This window comes from Cibotium barometz, chromosome 8 (genome assembly GCF_041138505.1).
Source record: "Cibotium barometz isolate CiBa-2024 chromosome 8, ASM4113850v1, whole genome shotgun sequence".
In the NCBI taxonomy this organism is placed as follows: domain Eukaryota; kingdom Viridiplantae; phylum Streptophyta; class Polypodiopsida; order Cyatheales; family Cibotiaceae; genus Cibotium; species Cibotium barometz.
This window is the reverse complement of record NC_141053.1, coordinates 848253-868939: the sequence shown is the minus strand read 5'-3', so window position 1 is coordinate 868939 and position 20687 is coordinate 848253. Positions and strand designations below refer to the sequence as shown.

Here is a 20687-nt window from a genome sequence, read left to right as displayed (position 1 = left end):
AAGAAATCCTCTGACAACCAGCTTACAAAGAAAAGCCTTACGTTGCACCTCAGGGTCAATTATGTTCAATCCTCCCTCTTGCTTTGGCATAATAATGGTATCCCAAGCTTGTGTATATAGTGCCATCTAATCCAGACCAAAGGAAGTTCCGAATAAGGCGACGAAACTGGCCAATGATGTTTAATCCTCCCTCTTGCTTAGGCATAATAATGGTATCCCAAGCGATTCTCGCCCTAGTGTGGACAATGCCATATAACCTAGAGCAAAGGAAGTTCCGAATAAACCGACAAATCTGGCCAATGCATCCCTTGTGAAAAACTGAGCATGACGTGACGACAAACCAAGCGGTCACCAGCGGTAGCACTTGGTTCGCTACCAAGGCTCTAGAGGCCAAATCAAGCGTCCTACTCCTCCAATGCTGAAGTTTGCTTTTAAAGCTAATGAGCATAGGATCAAATTTTTGTGTAGGCGAGATGTGAATGCCAACCTGACAGCCAAGGTACGTGGCAATGCATCCTTTCTCAATCCAAGTAAACCCCGAATCCGCCTACGGAGAGTCACTTATCTAAAACCTTGTTGATTTGTGCCAATTGATGGTGGAGCGTGCTGCCAAACAAAGCATCTCCAAGGTAGTGTGGAAAGCACAGAGGCATGCCTGTGAGGCTTCCAAAATCATAGCAGTATCATTTGCTTACTTTGAGTCCAATAACTCTTCCTCTAGGCAAAGAGGTAGCCTGAGACCCAAACCCCTGGGGTAACCCTAAGAAACTTGCTCATAGCCTCTGCTACTATAAAGTAAAGTAGTGGAGCTAAGCAGCATCCCTGCCTCACGGAGTGGGAGATCTGAAAGCACTCACAACGCCCCCCGCAAGCCAAAACTATGCTATGGGCCTCCTTATACATGCAAGAGACCCCTCTGATCCACACTCGTGGGAGAAACCCATCTATGCCATCGTGCCTTCCAAGAAGTCCCAATCCACTTTATCATAAGCTTTTTCAAAGTCTAGCAAGAGAATGGCAAGGGGTTGTTGGCTAGATTTAGCCCACTCCACAACTTCCCAAAATGAGAAGATATTATAAAAAATACTCCTTCCTTGGAGGAAACCATTTTGTGTATCATGAATAGCTCTCTGAAGAATAGGCTGAAGCCTCATACTTAGTGCCTTTGCTTCTTGTCCCCTCCTTTCGAGACAAGGTGGATAAGACTCTCCATGAGAAAATGAAGCATCATACTAGTACACTACATCTCCTATAGTGCAGTAGTAAGATCATCACCAATGTCATCCCAAAACTGCAAAGAGGAGGGAGAGAGACATCATCCCCTGGGCATTTGCCTTTCAAGAGGGCATCATACTAGTACACTACATCTCCTACAATGCAGTTGTAAGATCATCACCAATGTCATCCCAAAACTGCAAAGAGGAGGAGGGAGAGAGACCATCATCCCCTGGGCGTCAGGGCATGCAAAGCATGTTTCAGCTCATCCTTGGAAAAGGGGACATCCAAAGAGGCGCACATATCATGTGTAATAAGCCTTGGCATGCGCTTTGAGACTTTCTGTCATTAAACATCTCTATCCACAGAGTGGGCCTTTGCAGAGAGAAAAATCTAATAAAAATCTGAGGCAATACTCCTCACCTTATCTGGCTTAGTATGAAATTCTCCTTGAGAATCTTACGAGCGTCTCAAACTGTCCCTATTGCACAAGGTCCATGCGCTGAGAAAAACGGTTTGTTGCATCTGCTAGTTTTTTTATATTTTAAATCCACCTTATAAAAATGATAGCCAACTTGGGCAATCCTTGTAAGAATACACTATAGCGGAAGCTAGATCAACACAATACAAAGCACTGAATCGCAAAAATAAGTGGAGAGTAAACAATATTACTACTTGCAAAAACTCGATTACAAACTGATGGCGTTTGCCCACCCGTGTGCTCCGGGTAAGGAGCTTTGATTGCAATCTAGAGAGACTCTGGACGGAGGATGTCTTGCTTGCAAGAGTTCTTTAACAGAACGAACTCGATGATCAACTAAGGCTGCCAAACTAGTCTATGTATAGTACCCAGGGTCAGCATGGACGTAGGTCGGCCACATTGGCCAGCCCACGACTTAGTCCAAAATGGCTGACCACATTATCCGATTGGGATCGTATTAGACTATAACAAGTTCTTGTAGGGACTTTACACAGCTCCCATGGACATTTGAAACCATCTGGACCCTCAACCCAGGCCGCCTCACAACCCGAGAATAGTGTCCTGAGTTTGTTCTCCAGCACTCACTAATGCCGTCACATAGCCCGCACAAGCATGCATCCTACTTGGCAGAGTTTCAAGTCTGCATAAGCCATCTTCTAACCATCTGGCCAGACTTGGCCACCAGCGAGTGTCTAAATTGGGAACTATCGGGTGCCCGAGTGCTCACCACGATGGAGACTCCTCATAAAGGGTGCATCAAGGAACTTGGAAGACAAAAGGGTGTACCTCGTGTTCACATCCGAGACTCTGTCTATTAGGATGCAGAGACCTCTCTAGAGGTTAAAGAGATTTGGAGGCTTTTTGATGATCTTGACCCCTGGGAGAGACTTGCCTTGGCTTGGAGAGGACTAGCTAGCACTACCACTCTACTTCCTTGGCCAAGAAAGAAGAGGCTCTAGACAAGGAGCAAGCTATCAAACGCAGGTTGGCTGTGCTTAAGAGAGAACACGAGAAGCATCTTGAGTCCCCTTGGATCCGAGATCTCGTCCACTGCTAGAGCTGAGTTACAAGTGGCCATGGATAGGTGGGCTGTTTGCATTTCATGGATAGGTGGGGTGTTTGCATTTTGGACACAGATGGGTGGCAGATGCAACAAACGTCTTTTCTTACACATAGACCTATGCACAGTAGAGATAGTTTGAAATGCTTGCAAGATTCTCGGGGAGAATTTCGCACCAATCCAAATATGGTGAGGAGTATTGCCTCAGATTTTTATCAGACCTTGCTCTCTGCAAAGGCCCACTCTCTGGACAGAGATGTTGCACAACACAAAGTCTGGGAGCGCATGCCTAGGCTTATTATTACAGATGATATGTGCGCCTCTTTGGATGCCTCCTTTTTGAAGGATGAGCTGAGACATGCTTTGCACGCCTTCTCGAAAGACAAATTCCCAGGGGATGATGGTTTCTCTCCATCCTCCTTTTTGTAGTTTTGGGATTACATTGGTGATGATGTTACTATTGCTCTGCGGGGGATGTGGTGTACTCCTTTTCTCACGGAGGATCTTATGCACATTGTCCCCAAAGGTGGGGACAAGACCAATATTAGATAGTGGAGAGGCCCATAACTCTGCTTGGATCTACTTACAAAATCTTAGGGAAGGCAATGAGTATGAGGCTTCAGCCTGTTCTTCAAAGCGTTATTCACGATACACAAAATGGTTTCCTCCAAGGGAGGAGTATTTTTGATAATATCTTTTCATTCTGGGAAGGTGTGGAGTGGGCTAAATCTAGCCAACAACCCCTTGCCATTCTCTTGCTAGACTTTGAAAAAGCTTATGAGAGAGTGGATTGGGACTTCTTGGAAGGCACCATGGCATGTATGTGTTTCTACCAAGAGTGGATCAGAGGGGTCTCTTGCATGTATAGGGAGGCCAGTTTTGGCCTGCGGCGGGGAGCATGGTGAGCGCTTTTAGATCTCCCATTCCATGAGGCAGGAATGCCTCCAGTACTTTACCTTGTAGTAGCGGAAGCTATGAGTAGACTTCTTAGGGTTACCCCAGGGGTTTCAAGCCTTAGGCTGCCTCTTCGCATAGAGAAAGAGTTACTGGCTTAGAGTTGGCAGATGATACTGCCATGTTTTTGGAGGCCTCACATGCATGCCTCTGTACTTTCCACACTGCCTTGAAGATGTTTTGTTTGGCACCAAGCTCCACCATCAATTGGCACAAATTAGCGGGATTCTAGATTAGTGACTCTCCATAATAGACAAATTGAGGTTCGGATGTTTGGATTGAGAGGATGCACTACCAAATACCTTGGCTGTCAAGTTGGCATTAACATTTTGCTTGCAGAAGAGGTGGCTCTTGTGCTCATGAGCATTAAAAGCAAACTTCAGCACTGGAGTAGCAGGAAGCTTGATTTGGCCTCTAGAGTCTTGGTAGCTAACTGAGTGCTGTTGGCAACGGCTTGGTTTGTCATGTCGTGCTAGGATGTGTTGGTCAGCTTCGTCGGCTTATTCGGAACTTCCTTTGGCTAGGATTAGATGGCACTGTACATACCAGGGTGAGTATGGCTTGGGATACCATTATTATGCCTGAGCAAGATGGAGGATTGAACATCATTGACCTGGAGGTGCAGTGTAAGGCTTTACTTCATAAGCTAGTTGTCAAAGGATTTCTTCCTGGCATTGAGCCTTGGAAGGACTTTCTTTTGCAGCAGATTACGAGGTGCACTCCAATCAGGGGAGGTGATTTGATTTACAGCCCAGGTTTTATCTTCTCGGATGTAGAGCACCAACCACCTTCTTCGCCCTTGGTGAGATCTCTTCTACAAGTCTAGGATTGCTCCCATGTGATAGGTGTACATCCATGTACGCCGGGTGGGTGATAAAATCATTTGGTGAGAGGTGTAGAAAATGGCTCTTGTAATGAGCCATTTTTGTGCCTAAGGGCTCAAGGGGACTAGTCCATGTCCTCTTTGTGTCTACTCTGATGATATCCATCGTGGTTTTGCTCTGAGCGGGTGAGATCCAAAAATGGACAATCCAAACTGTATTGAAAGGGTGGTAGTGCCTCTATCCGCAAACCATGTAGGTCAAACGATGATCTCATTTGAGCGTACCAGCAATGAGTATCTCCATCCTTTGCCAACTGTATGGATGAGGTCAATGCCAATCGGGAGTACCTCTGTTGAGGGAGCTCCCATAGCCGCTGTAAAAAGGTAACTGCCTGGAATAGGGCCTCGGTCACTACTGGTGCGGCACCCAGCTTAGCCCGAGCAATCTCATGTGGTGCTGATGATTTGCTCCGAATCATGCGGGCAATCATCATAATCAGTGGTCTCTCCATTTGCCTCCATCCCTCATCCGTCCCTCTCTGAGATCTGTGATGTATGCTGGCCCCCCATATTGGAGCTCCGTACAGGAGGGTCGGTGTGTGACAAGTGTATCAAATAGCCACAATTTGGTGCGCGGCTCCTAAAACTGTATGTGTGCGCGCTGCCTCTCAAGTGCCCCCAAGGCTGCATGCCCTCGAGCTAATCTAGTTGCTGCTCCCTCCTTCAGGGAGAAACACGGTCTTGTGAAAGTAACTCCCAAGTAGACATATGACGTGACGTACTCAACCGGCTCAACTGAGAAAGTGAACTGAGGCTCTGATCTCGTCACCCATGATTGTGTGGTGTTAAACATCATAACCTTGGTTTTTCCAAGGTTCACTGTCAGATCTCTATCCGCACAGAAAGCCTGTAATGCATCCAGGTGTCTCTATAATCCCTCTGGAGAGTTTGAGATTAGAACAATATCATCAGCATATAACAAGATGGGTATCAACACCCCTGCCAGGCATCCCCCTGGGCCTCCCAATCTGTCTACATAATCGGAGACCACATCGATGTACAATCCAAAGAGGGTGGGCGATAGCGGGCATCCTTGCTTCACCCCTATCGTGCTGGTCACCATATCAGATAGTCCGCCTGGAGCTCGGACTCTGCCTGTCACAGACTCATACAAAGCATATATCCCTCACTGCATATTCTCGGGTACCTCAATGTCATGCAATCTGTGCATAAGCATGGCACGTGGTACGGTATCGAAGGCTTTGCGAAAGTCCACAAAGTAGCAGTATATCCTTCTCTTCTGTGCCTTGCCCTCTTCAATAAGTGCCCGAAGTGTCAGTATGTATGAGGGTGGCAAGTAGGTTGTGCATGGGTTTAAACATACAGATTGGGCTAGGAAGTGCAATAGTTTCATGGAGTTCAAAGAGGCAACCCACAATTGCTCTTTCTAGCACTAAGGCATAGTATAGAGGTGCTACTCTGGCTATACATGTGAGGTAGCTTGATTGAGAAAGCTACTTGGTTGGTGATTTGGATCAGCCCATGGATAATGTGGTCACTTTATATTATGACAATATGAGCAGTATATAACTTGCCACCACAATAATCTGATGTTTCATGCTAGAACTAAGTACATATAGAGAGAGGGTAGTAGGTGATACTGATTTACTATATGTTAGCATAGGGGATACGTAGCCGACATTTTCATGAAGTCATTGGGAGTTGAGAAGTTTCAAAAGTTCAAAAAGGAACTTGGCATGCATTAGATGGAGTTGAGCACAAGGGGGAGTGTTGAAAATGCAAGCTCAATGGATCATGGATGACAAGTAACTTCATAATGGGAGTATATCGTCTTGAGACATTTAACGAATGCCAATTGTGTTTGGGTACATGCACATATTTAAGAGCAATAAATGCCCACCACAATGTGTGATTACATACGAGTAGGTGCATAAGCGGGGTTATAGTCAAGGCTTAGAGAAAAAAGAGGATCTAGAAGATAGATGAAAATGTTTTTGACTATGGAAGAGATTAGAAGAGATGTACACACTAATTGAAGTGAAGAAAACATTTAGCCCATTCCCCATTTTGTTCTCCATATATTTGCCAAAAATTAGTGTGTTATTTAATGAAGATTAAGGTTGAGTTCCATAGATATTATGGGCTACCAACCTTGAGTTAACTAGGGGAGCTTGTGAGTGATCAACCCTTCCAAGGTAGTAAAGTTTGGTCTATTGTCATTTCTTAGCAAAGTTTTTTGAATTTTACCCCAAGAAAATCATTGGGACTCAATGAGCGTGATATATAGGTGTTGGTTCGAAGACTGTCTTCTGGTTCGTCGTTAAATAATGTTTCTTTGAGACCCTTCTTACTCCATCAAATTTCTTCATTGGGATCCTAGTGAGTGGGAGTGGATTGATGCAGCCAACCCTTCGAAGAGTTTGCCTTTCTTCACTTACACTGCACGGAATTCTAGATTGTTGCTACTTGGATGGATTCAAAGGATTCCAACCCTCTGGCCACGCTAGGACAATTTTGGCATCAACTTTAGCACTCTTATAGGAGGACCCAGGTATCCGATTTCTTATTGCTGTTTTTTTATCAGGATCGAGTTTGATTCAGCAGCTCAAACTGAGAGCACCTTGGCGAAGAGCAGCTCAATACTGGTTTGGGAGGCATAGGTGTTCTTAGCCCACTTCTACTACCACCATGGCTTCTCTCCTAGTTCGGACCCTTTGGTAGGAGCCACTCCTTCGAGCGATTGGCTGTAGGCTAGGATAGGTTCTCGAGGCCCCCTCCCCTTTCTCGGCTGCCTCCGTAGTTGCCAAGGCAGCTGGAACCTTCCCCAGGAGGTGGTGATCCCCCACATCAACCGGTCTTTTTCCCTACAATGCATGGACCTTTGCCCTCTGCGTACCTGGTCAATGACCGACCTCATAGATCGTGAGTGTGGCCCACATGACCTCATTCTCCATCCCTATATGTCTCAACCAGCTAATCAGTCAAGCTTGTGGGACCGTGTCAAAGACCTTGCAAAAGTTAACAAAGAAACATGATAGCTTTTGTCCCATGATTTGGCTTCCTCAATGAGGGCTCTAAGTGTAAAAATATAGTCTAGTGTAGAATGGTCTTGCCAAAGCTGCTTGGCCCATGGATCTGACCCGCTGTCACTCTATTGTTTTGTTTTTGTTTTTCGAGCCGGGGTCAGAGACGAACACTTTCGTTTCTGCGACTCGAACAGCTTATGGCATGACCCCGGAGGACCCAGAGACTGGGCATGACAGCGACCAAGAACTCCCGAGGGAGCCCAGGTACTGTGGGACTTGCCGTTAAGTTCACCCACTAAAAACTCTGTATACCCGGCGGATTTCCGCAGAGGAATTGCCCTACCCAGATTGGGCGTCGGCTCGAAGCTGTCACGCTATCTAGTCATTGATATGTGCCTCTACAGCTGATCCATGTATCTTGGCCATGAGGTGGCAAACCATGACATTATGTTAGTATGTGGGTTCATTGGGCTCCCTACCGTATGAATGGGTATAATGGTGTTCTCAGACCAGTTTTGGGCTTAGCCATGGTAAATGGACTCGTTGAAAAGCTTGGCTAGGATCAGTGCAAGGGTCTCACAACTTCAGAAGAAAAACTCTAATTGTAAGTCCTGGTGATCTTTTGCCTTACCTTTTTTGAGTCTCTGGATAGCTTGGGTAGTTGACTTGGTAGTAAAAGGGCAGATCTAGTGGGTCAGGGTCTATCTGAGATGTCAATGGGAGAGTGGTTTGCCACATTGAGTTGTGTCTGGTGTAGGCTTGCCATATAGCAGGGTCAGTGAGAGGAGTGGTTGATTTTGTCTCTAGGAACCGGCACCAAGAATATTTGATGAATATCACGCTGACTCCTGCTCGTTTTTGCATCTAATGAGAACTTATGTCGTCATGTTCATGGGAGAAGTGATAGTGGTGGTAAGTGAGTAATCTCAGAAAGGGCCAGTTGGCAGGCTGTTAGAGATTTTAAGGCTGAAAGAGAGCTGAGTGTGGTCAGCCCCTGGCATGAGTGGCAGGATAGGCAAATCCAGTATCTCGGTGTGATCAAGGTGAGGGACCCAATAAGGCAATCTACTCTGTATTGCAGAGTGTCCTTACAAAGATCCCTCCAACTTAATTCCTTACGAAAGCACATGTGCTTCCTTACGGAAGCACATGTTACAAGTGCGTATTCAACCATGCTTACAAGGATTGTCCCAACAGAGTGACAGTCGCCCCAGTGGTCAAAAGCATTTGTTAAAGGCGCAGTAGGCCCTGAAAAGGCTAAAGTGTGAGCCAGCATGTCATCCCATTAAATATATGCAAGCCATGTGTTGCACTCATTTCAACTAAGTTTTTCTCATATGTTGGGACTGTGGCATCTCAATCTGTTGAAAGAAGAATCAATGCATCCTCTTGAAAGTCAAGGATTTGTGCATCTCTTTTCTATGCATGCATTTTTTTTTTCCAGAAAGAGACTTCTATTAAGTATGAGAAAAACATACAACAATCACAGCTATAAGCCGGAAGAGAATAGAATCACGCCAATATGTAAGGTGATTTCAACCACTGAGGAGCATCATCATGCTATGTAAGACCTATGGTACTAGAGGAAAAGAAGATGCCATGGTCCCATTCCGGCATAAATATCACACGCTTCGCCTGCGTACAACGAGAGGGCCCCTAAATGCAAGCCCAAGTAGCCATAAGAGTGTGGATGATATCACCCCATATAGTACTAATGCACTGAGACCCAAAAATCTGGACACCCTCAATAGCCTCTGTACATCTAGCTCTCCAGATCTGCCATGCTGTAATACGGGCAATAATCTCCCAACTGGTGTCAATCCTGTGTCTAGGTGGTGTATAATCAGAGTTAGGAACATCCTGCAATAGACCATGCTGGGCAATACCTCTACGAATGAAAAAAACAGAATCTGTACCACTGCCCTCATAAAAAAGTTGTGGACCGGACTGGGAGAGCCAAGCAACTGCCCCCAAGTCACATGCATGGCTCGGCCACTCAATTTGCCCATAAGTTGGGCTACAGGACCCCAAATCTGCTGTGCAATGCTGCACCCCCATAGACAATGTTGTACGGACTGAGAATGTGCCGCACATCTAGGCTAGGAAGGTGCTACACCGAAAACTGATCTCCACTGATTGGTGGGGAGGCCACCATGTAAGAATAACCAAAAGAAATGAGAGCTTTGGCTCCTTCTGTATGAGTGCCAAAGTCTATGCCAATATCTGCACTGTATCACTGGAGAAATATCATAGCTCTCCCAATGAGGCCTGAGAGTAGGGATCCTATGCATCTGTTGAGTGAGGAGAAGCCTGGCATTCCGAACAGTGAAACTGAAAAAAGGAAGGCTTTTCAAAGGATCGAAGGCATCAATCCACTCCCACTCTCCTGGATCCCATTGAAGATATCTGATAGGATTGCCACCATATAGCCACAAACACCAAGAGCCATGAGTCACTATTTGAGGAGAAGGGTCAATGAACCAGTGCTTCCCCGAGCACCAACAATCTTCACTGGACTAAGCCTAGTGTTTGGTATGATCTCCTCCATACTACATGTCCTCAATCTCCCACCAGGCATGATAGAATACATGAGGAAATCTGTATCCTCCTGGCCTGGCAGAGCAATGACCTACAGAGGTATGCCTATCCTCCAAAAAACTCCCAGCCAACTCTGATGATAGTCTTCGTGAAAGGTCCCAGAAAGCCACTCATGCGGAATAGTTGCATCAATTTGATCAATATGAATGCGAGAGTCCCTAAGATGCTGAGTGGATGCAACTCTCTGATCCTCCGGAAGACTCTTAAAGGTCTTCCAAGCAAGAACTGTGTATGCGCATCTCTCCTATCCTGACCATTGCATAGAACGAGATGCACGAAGTGGCTGACCAGCCTCATCCCTAATGAGCTTGTCCCACATAATAGGTTGTCGGTCAGCCTCATCCAAAGACCTAGGAAGCCTTTGTCGCAAAAAATATCTCATGCTTCTCCATGCTGTGACAATGGTTGCAATAAGAGGGAAAGATGGTGTCCTAATATCAGCCTCTGTGAACAAAAAACGTGTTGGGCATCCAGTCTCTCCCGACCCTGCGTGTACATCTGGAAATTTGAGACAAGAAAAAATCCTTCCAAGGCTCAGTGCCTGGTAGGAAACCTCTGACCACAAGTTTGCAAAGCAACGCCCTGCATTGAACATCCGGATCGATAATATTCAAGCCCCCCTCTCTTTTGGGCTGAATAATTGTGAGCCAAGCTACCCTAGCACGAGTGTCCGAGGTACCATCCAAGCCCGACCAGAGAAAATTTCGGATCAATCTCCGCAATTGGCCAATGCACGCACGAGAGTAGCACCAACAAGAGGCAATAAACCAAGCTGAGGCAAGCAAAACTTGATTAGCCACCAAATCTCTGGAGGCTAAATCTAATCTCCTGGAGCTCCAATGGAGGAGCTTCTTCCGGATACTCATAAGTAACGGAGCAAACTGCTGTGCAAGAGAAATATCAATCCCAACTTGGCATCCCAAATATCTAGCAGTACATCCTTTGCTGATCCAAGTAAAACCAAGCTCTGCACCCCAATCAACTCTCGGTGAATCACTAACCCAAAAACCAACAGATTTGTGCCAATTAATGAGTGCCCCTGCTGCCAAACAAAACTCCTCTAGTGCTACCCGGAAGGAATTTAAGCATATATGTGAAGCCTCCAAAAACAGGGTTGTGTCATCAGCTCACTCAGAGTCAACCAACTCCTCATGACTACGAAGAGGCAACCTCAATCTTGAAATACCAGCAATGTAGCGGAGAAAGATGCTCATGGCCTCTACAACTATGATATATAATAAAGGGGCTAATTGGCAGCCCTTTCGTACTAAGCGAGAAATCTGAAACCGCTGTCCTCTATCACCGCAAGCAAGAACTCTACTATGGGCATCATGATACATGCATGAAACTCCCTTGATACATCTCTGAGAGAAGCCCATATGACTAAGAGTACCCTCAAGAAAGTCCCAATCCACTCTATCATAGGCCTTCTCAAAATCCAAGAGTAGAATGGCTAAGGGCTGATTGCTCGCTTTAGCCCATTCGACGACCTCCCAAAACGAGAAAATGTTATCAAAGATGCTCTTGCCGTCTAAGATTCCATTTTGGGTATCATGAATAACATCCTGCAAAATTGGCTGCAATAATCTGATGCTCATTGCCTTAGCAAGAATCTTATAGGCAGTCCCAAGTAAGGTGATAGGTCTCCACTGGCCAATCAATGTCTTATCCCCGCTCTTAAGAATAAGATAAATAAGCCCCTCAGTGAGAGAAGAAGGCATAGAACCTGTGTCCCACATCTCTTGCAAAGCCGATGTTATCTGAGCCCCAATCTCATCCCAAAAAGTAGTGAAAAAAACAGGGGAGAGGCCATCCTCCCCTAGACACTTACCATGAGGTAAGGCATGAAGAGCATGACTGAACTCTTGCATAGAAAAAGGGGCATCCAGAGCGGCACACATCTCCTCGGTGATCAAATGTGGCAATGCATTCCAAACCTTCCTCTGTGCCATGTGTCTCAGATCAGAATGCGGCTTAGCACTAAGAAGCTGGCAATAGTAATCGGTGGCAATCTCTCTAACCATGAGAGGATCTGAGTGAAGAGTGCCATGTGAATCCTACAACTGCCTGACACTATCTCTGGCATGAGATGGGCCGTGAGAAGCAAAGAAATGTTTGTTACATCTGCCACCCATCTGTGTCCAAAAGGATTCCTGGGCATGGAAACGAAACTCCGCTCGTTGCTCAAGAGTGATGAAGTTCTGCTCTAATAGTACATAAAGAATCTGCAACCCATTGAGCATGAGGATGTTTCTCGTGCTCTTGTTGCAAGGCAGCCAATCTACGTCTAATAGCCCTTTCTAAGTTCAAGGCCTCTTGCCTCTTAGACAGGGCACAAGTGTGATAAAAGTCACTAATATCACAGAGAGCAGAGGCCAGGCTTTGAGAGGCCTGTACGAAGTCATGAGATCTCCAAATATCAAGCATACGACGCGATAGTTCTGCATCTGAAAACAAATGATCAGGGATGCGTACATGGGGTGCTGATCCATGGCAATTCGGATCTCTAATACATAAAACCACTGGGCAATGATCCGATTTGGAGGTGCCTGTAGCAATCAAAGTATGTCCACCTCTGTCAAGCACCCAATCATCCACATAAAATCAGTCTAACCGTGCATAGATACATCTTGCATCTCTTCTCCTGTTAGACCATGAATAAAGAAGAGTGGATGGACTCCTCAAAATGTCATCCTCATGCCAACAATCTCTACCATGAATGGAGTATAAACCTCTCCCAAGACGCTCTTTCAAGAGGATGCACCAAGCCCTCATGTCCACCTCTTTTATCCGTTGGCATCTCAACCATGTTAAAATCCCCACCAATATTCCAATGGTCGGCAAGAGGCATTAATCTAGTGAGAGATTTCCAAAAGGCAATCCTCTCACCTCTATTGTTAGGAGCATAGAGATTGAGAATACCAATGCGTGTAGTACCCTGCTGCATAAGAAGGATCCACTGCGCTCTCGCAGGCAAAATGTCACCATGTCCAATGATGCAAGGCAAGATCAAAGCTGAAACAGAGATACAAACACCACCCTTGGTACCAACAGTCGGTGACCAAAAGGTGTGTCTCGAGAGAAGCTTGCCTGATCTCCCACACTGACTAGCATCCAGTTTATGCTCTTGCAAGAGCAATATATCCACAATGAAGGTGGGTTTTTACAATTTGTTTCCATCGACGTGGAAAAAAACCCCCAAGACTTTGAATGTTCCAAGAGACAATCCTCATAAAGACTCAGAGTAGGAACGACCAGATCTCGTGGTCGACGAAGGACCCCCTTTAGAGGCGGAAGTACGTCTCGCATAGGTAAGGGAGGGAAAATCTGACGATGTAAACCTTACCTCTCTCTCCCACTCCGGGGAAAAGCGTCCTCAGAACTGGAGAGGTACCATGACAATGCGAATGTGCAACATCATCCTCAAGGGTGCAATCATCCTGTAACTGTAATGCAGCATCCTCTTGTGAGGGATCTAGATCATGTGCCTGCAAGGCCTCATCCTCCAAAAAAGGATCAACATCCTGTGAGGCAAGAGCTACATAGGGGTTAGGGTGCTCCACAGGGAGTGTGGGTGAAGGGGCAGGTACGGGGGTCCGAGGGTGCCTGCCTCCCTAACCACAACCCAACGCTGTGTGGTCTGTTGTGTCAAAGGAGCAGCTAGAGTCTCGGCATCTGCAGAAGGCCTCTGATGGGCAGGACCACGCCGCCTCCTAGCATGGCCCCTCGATCTAGGACAATCTCTAGCAATGTGACCCTGTCGACGACAAATCCGACACTGGTTAGGTCTGCCTGCAATCTCCATCCTCTGGCGGAAATGAGATCCGTCAGGTCTCTGAAGCATAACATGATCATCAGTAATCGATGGATCAGGAACAAGCACAAGGACCCGGAGTACACCATCAAGAGTGGCGGTAACGGCCGCGCAAGGTGGGGCGGGAGAGCTCGGGAGGATTGGTACCTCTAGAACCTGGCCAAAGGATGCCCCTATGGAAGCTAGAAGCTTCCAATAGGACCAAGGAAGAGCAGGGAACCGTAGTGAGACCGGGGTAAGGCGCTAATCCTCCACCACTGGATCAAAGCCCACCTGGTACTGAAAGAAGAAAATCTCCCTAGGACCAAGAGGAAAGGGGCTGCTAGCCAAAGCCTGAGAAGTAGCTTCTGAAGAATGAAAGTCCACCTGGAAAAGCCTCGACCAAGTAAACGAGTATCCTGAAAGTGCACAATCAGCTCCGAAGGGAGAGCTGCTAGAAGCCATTCACGGGCCTGTGAACGAGAAGGGTGGGAACCATAAACTCTCGCAACAAGTTGGACCTCAAGGTCAATGTCGTGCTGAAGAGAGGTGAGCTCGTCTTGTGAAAAAATGATGATTCTCCCGGCCAGTGGGGGTGATGAGCGATTGGCTGCGGCAGAAAAAGCCATAAGATCAATCAAGAAAAGTGGGCGGCCGACTTGAATCCAGGTAAAATAGTTGCTGGGAAAACGGGAGCAGAGAAAGGGGGGCAAAGGCGGGGAGCAGCTGGGGAAGCAAGGGCAAAGGGGCAGGCGGGGGCAGCAGAGGGGTAGGCAGGGACTGAAGAAGGCAGGGGGCGGGCAGCAAAGGGGGAGGCGGGGCAGCAAAGGGGGGGCTGGCGGGGGCAGGAAAAGGGGGCAGGCGAAGGCAGGCGGGGGGCAGCAGAGGGGCTGACGGGGGCAGACGGGGGTAGCTGAAGGGCAGGCAGGGCAGCAAAAGGGGGGCTGGCGGGGGCAGCAAAAGGGGCAGGCGAAGGCAGGCGGTGGTCAGCAGAGGGGCTAGCGGGGGTAGTTGAAGGGCAGGCGGGGACTGAAAAGCTAGCGAAGGGCAGAAGTTGGGCAGGCGAAGGGGGGTGCGAAGGCAGCAGATGGGCAGGCGAAGGCAGCAGAGGCAGGCAGGAGCAGCAGAGAAACAGGCGGAGGCAACAGAGGGCAGGCGGGGGCAGCAGCGCAGGTTCACGTCACTTCAGCACGTCGTCGGAGCTCCGCTATGCATGCATTTAAGTCCTCTATTAATAGTATTTCTCCGCTGTGGGAGAAATCCTATGTCCTTATACAAGGTATGATATGGTAGTCTCAATTCCACATTTAAGACACTTTTTGAATATGTTGACTTTTCTCAAGGGAAGTAGCATACGGCTATAAATACATCCTACATTGCTTGGATCTTTGTGGGCTAATATTTTGGCATGTAAATCCATATTCTAATGATAGTAATGGAAGAGCACAAAGAAGAGGGAGGCAAAAACAGCCCCCTTTTTGATAACACCTTGAGGTTGGAATGGTGTACAAAAATTGAAAGTTTTATGTGAATCATTAACAGGAGATCCAACTACAAGAAATGAATGCTTGGTCCATGCAACAAGGATAGTGAGGAAGAGTGACTATGTTTAGTGAGGAAGAGTGACCATGTGTAGACAATTGATGGCTTATGAAGGTGCAGCTTATATAAGATGAGGATTATCACAAGAGCATGCCTTCATATACCCATCATGGTTGATAACCCCATAGAATAATTGTAGCTGAAAACCTTCAGATCTTGTTACAAACGTTTTTTTTTAGTATGAAAAGATCAATATGAAACCATGGCCACTAGCCAAAAGAGACATCATCCCAAAATACAAGGTACATCCAACCAAAAGAGACATCATCCCAAAATGCAAGGTATATCCAGGATACAATGATGCCATGACAGTCCTCTGAGAAGAAACCCCATGGTCCCACTCTGTAACAAATCCGGGGTCTCACACACGACTGTTTATGTGATTAAACCCTTAAAATAAAGACACACAGTTCATCCACTTAAAACCACATACATAAAACATAGTTGATCCCGGTCCAAAAGCTCTTTAATAACTATAATAGTTTTGCTCGGTCATTTCATGATAAACTTCCCCACCCATTAATAATGATGTGAACATTCTCCAATAACCTGTTTCCCACACATGTCCATTATTTGACTCCAATGACCTTTCAGGCACACACCCCACATAATCCAAGGTCTAAGTCCTGTTCTCAAGCCATAGTCACCAAAAAGTAGAGTCCTGTCATCCATAAGTCCAAAACCACAACCTCCTGGAAGATTCAAAGGTCCAAGACCATCAAGTCCTGTAGAATCAAAAAGTCCTCAACATCCACAAAACACTGGACGGAGAACTGATCATGCGGAAAAGTGACCAATGCCAAATCATGTCTCCTAAAAACGGAACTGTGCTCCTAGATAACAAATCTAGGAGTTCAAAATGTCAATTCATAGACCTATAGATGGATCTATCTCTACTAACCACTCCTCTATGCACCATGAGAACAGAGCCACGATCCCTACCCTCATTAAAAATATGTGAACTAGATTGGGCTAACCATGCTATAGAGCCTCAAGTGATGTAAACTTTGTCTCTCGTGAAACTGCCAATGAAACTAGGAGTCTCTTCAACTCTGAATGCATTGTTGTACAGACTCAATTAGCAGCCGGCCATTTAGGACATGATGGGTCAAAACCAAAAAAAAGCCTCGCATTCGTAACTGTGTATTTGAAGAAAAGGAACTTTTCATGGGAGTTTTGGCATCAATGCACTCCCACTTACCAGGACCCCAATGAAGCTATCTGATAGGGCAATCGCCATGAAGCCATAAAATCCAGAAGTCTTGCACCACGGACTTGAGAGAAAGGTCAATGTATGAATGCTTCCTGCAGCGGCCCACTACTTTGACAGGCTGTGAAGTAGCACTAGGAAAGGGATGCTGATCTGCACCAACCATTACCCTAGCCTTACTCAACATAGCAAACACCTGCATAGGCACTCCAATCCTGGAGAAAACACCTATCTAGCATGGATGATACTCGTGGTGAAAAGTGCAAGTGATCCACTCACGAGGGATGGCTGCATCAATCTGCTCAATCCATCTGTGGCTTCCTCTGAGATGATGCATAGAGGCATCTCTCTGATCCTCTGGAAGGCTTTTTTCTCTGATCCTCTGGAAGGCTTTTGAGGGCCTTCCAAAAACTAATTGTTGAGGCATGATGGTGTCCCATGCTTCTACAATAGAGATAAAAGAGGAAGGCAGTCTAATCTGCCTATGGATCTCCTCAACTGGCCAACACAAGCACATGGGAAATGTGAGCATGAAGCAATGAACCAGGCTGTCACAAACAAGACATGGTTTACCACTTCTTCTTTAAAGGCTAGATCCAATCTCACAGAGCTCCATCATAGAAGTTTTGTGCATATGTTAATTGAGAATTGGTGCACTTTGCTGCGTGGAAGATATGTCAAGCCCAATCGAATAGTGCACATATCAAAGCAGTAGTGCCCCTTTCAATTCTAGTAAAGCCAAGCTTTGCCAAGTAGGTCTGCTTGAATCATTGATCCGGAAACCAACAATTTTTCTTAGTCCAATAGGAGGATGGATGCATTAATGCAAGATTAGATCATTTTTATGGTGAGGTCTTGGTGCTTGGTAGGGGAGGATATGCTTTGATTGTAGCAGGCACCACTAAGTCTAACATTCTCCTTTTGGTACTTAGTATCACAGAACCCTAACAGTATGGGTGCAACCCTCCAAAACAAGTACACTCACCCTGGGAGCCCATCAAAATCAGCAGAAACTGCAGCAATAGCAAAGATGGCGTGTCCTGGAAGAGCAAGGACCTCCAAAACCTCCCTAAAAGCAGCCCCTATAGAGTCCAACAGTCTAAAGTAAGCCCTCTGGAGGCCAGGGAACCTGCATGAAATAGGCGTCACGTGTTGGTCCTCAACAACTGGGTCAAAACCGAGCTGAAATCTGAAGAAAAAGATCTTCCTGGCACTAAGAGAAAAAGGGTTGCTGTCGAAAACCTGTGGCAACTCGGGGCAAACATAATCTACTAGGAAGCACACCCCATCCAAACAGACGTGCATTTGAGAATTGCTCAGTCACATCCGAGGAAAGGGCTGCCGAAACACAACAAACTCTAACTTGGCTTTGGTAAGAGTGGGAACCAAATATCCTTCCCATGAGGGTATTGGAGGTTTCTTGGTCTGTATCATGTTTGAGAGTAGCAAGCTTGTCTTCAGAAAATGATGTAGTTCTCCCAGCCATAGGAAATCGGGAGGGATTGGGAGAGGCTGAAGCCATTATGCCAATCAAGGGCGGGACTCTGGGAGGCAAACATAAACTCAATCAAAAGTTTTCCATAACCTGTAAGTTGAGGACTGAAAAGAGGAAAGGAACCTTGTGCTGCCAGCAAGGCACCAGATTGGTTGAGATTTGGTCTGAAATCTACCTTGTAGAATTTTTTCATACTTAATAGAAGTCTCTTTTCCGGGGCAAAAAAAGAGAGGAAAGGAAGATGGCTGAGGAGAGGAAGAAAAATGCTAATAAGGAAGTGGAAAAGATGCGAGCAGGAGTAGATTGTAAGATCTCCGCAGACCACACCCAAGGATTATCTGACCTAGAACCGAAACCCTAACGAGGTTTTATAAACCCGACATCATTCACATCACATGACTGCGATAGATTGTGGATAGTGACTCACCACCCAACCGTGGGTTCAATACCTTGAACCACCCCCCGTGCCTGAGGTCTAATTGCCCACAAGCTTGCTTGGTGCCGATGGCCCCAACCTAGTGTGCCATACCACTAGGCCAAACCACTCACTTCGCAGCTCCATGGCCACACGATCTTGCACACTTCCTTGGTAGCCCCAAGCCACCATGACCTCAGGTCTAATAAGTGACCCCAAGGTCACTTACATAGTAATACCCCGGCTATTATTGGCCCTTGCTTTATTTATCAGCTTTCCTACTGTATTTATAAGCTTTTAGCCATTATTAGCCCTAGGCCATTAATTAGAAGCTCTTTGCCAATCTAGACCTCTTTTTGCTGGCACCCTTAGCCCACGTGTGAACCCTCCAGGTCCCCACGCCCCAGCTAATCTTAACCTTAATCATGGGTCAACTCTAACCCTAATCTTGGGTTAGCACACGCATCTAGCCCTAATGCTAGACTTGTCGGGATGTAATAATGTGAGCTGGAGCAGATGCATGGGCTGGAATAGATGGGAGCTCAAAAGAGGAAACGAGCAGAGCAGAAGCATGGGCTGGAGCAGTTGTGAAGGTTGTTTACGGGTTACTTGGAGCTTTTCCTCATTACATCTGTCACAGGCGTTGTCAATGCTCTATTTTCTGATATTACTGATTACTCTTTTGTTATGATGTGCATGCAGCTCGGCTTACAGTTCAATGCAGAAGAATATGTTAAGTTGCTCAAACATCTTGAAAAGAAAGGGGCTGATCTCAATGACTCTGCAACAAGTCAGGCACTGAGCCATATAAGATATGCACTGAACATCCCAGATGAGGTCCTCTTGGAGGGGTATCTTCGCAAGTGTAATGTCATCCCTGCATTCCTGTCCAGCATTGATGTCCCCAAGAACTACAGCCGCCTGTCTTCGCGACTATCAACGGGCTCTAGAGCACAAGGAGTTGCAACTTAATCCTCTTCTTGCAAGGTGAATGGACTGTTGATGAAAAACCCTAAAGAATTTTCTGACATGGTTAATCCCCTAGGCAACACTAACAGCATTCATCCGTGCTAACTGCATGTCTTTAAGATGTCACTCTTTTTTATTAATAGAGATTGAAGCACTGTTGATGGAGTAAATGTTCCTTCGCTGCTAGCATTAGATGGAAACTGGCCAGAATCAAGCAGCAAACTATGTGCACACACACAGATCAAGGACCAGCATCGTGCATTCATAGGGTAATGAGGAGACAAACTTTGAGGTTTGGTGGAGCTTAGAAGTTACCCTAGGCCAAGTTCTCCAAAGACTTGGTTAAGTGGTACCCTAGGCTCTCCAAGTTCTCCAAAGACTTGGTTAAGTGGTCTAAGACTCTTGCAACCAACCCAAACAAAGCTTGAAAAATAAGCCTCCTGAAGATTTCAATGCCACATCATCAAATTTCAAAAACTTGAAATTCAAATTAGATTTTTAGAGAGACATACTCTACTATGTCTAGTCATGTGTTTTGTTTGCAAAATTTAAATTTTATACTTAGATTTAAGGTAGCAAATAAGTTGTCCAAGAAGATGTTAAGCCTTTTAAAAAAAGGTAGCCTTTCTTTCCTCTCAATGAATACCAAGGTTTGTGATGCATAATCACTCTAGAATGTGCTTTCCAAAGAGGTTTTTTTAGCCTTTAATTTTGCTTGCCACCACATAGCATGAGCACACAATGATTAGATGTGCTTTGCAAAGAGGTTTTTTAGTCTTGTTTTTGCTTGCCACCACATAGCATAATCACACATGCATGAGGAGAGATGAAACACTATATTTTCGACATGAGGACATCATCATGTGAGTCTTTTACATTATAGCAAATTTTGTTTTACTTTCACGAAGTGTGATGTCACATGGAAAAAAAAACAATGTTGTACTTGTGTACAATTCTAATAATATAGTCAATCATTAGATGCAAAGTTTAGTAGATAAAGGATTTAATAATACATGTCATGAGCT

General features: G+C 45.9%; 1 protein-coding gene across 3 annotated transcripts in view; it reads left to right on the top strand.

Annotated features, from left to right (window-relative positions):
• The window catches only part of LOC147635817 (uncharacterized), a 102458-nt gene extending 82298 nt beyond the window's left edge, over nucleotides 1–20160 (top strand). For 2 of the 3 annotated variants that reach the window (XM_086801166.1, XM_086801164.1), the window contains one exon: nucleotides 19396–20160. In XM_086801166.1, the coding sequence (XP_086657292.1) occupies nucleotides 19396–19665 (270 nt within the window). In that variant the 3' untranslated portion in view covers nucleotides 19666–20160. The remainder of the gene's footprint in view (nucleotides 1–19395) is intronic. The other variant, XM_086801165.1, reaches the window with a different exon arrangement.
• Nucleotides 20161–20687: the final 527 nt, after the last annotated feature.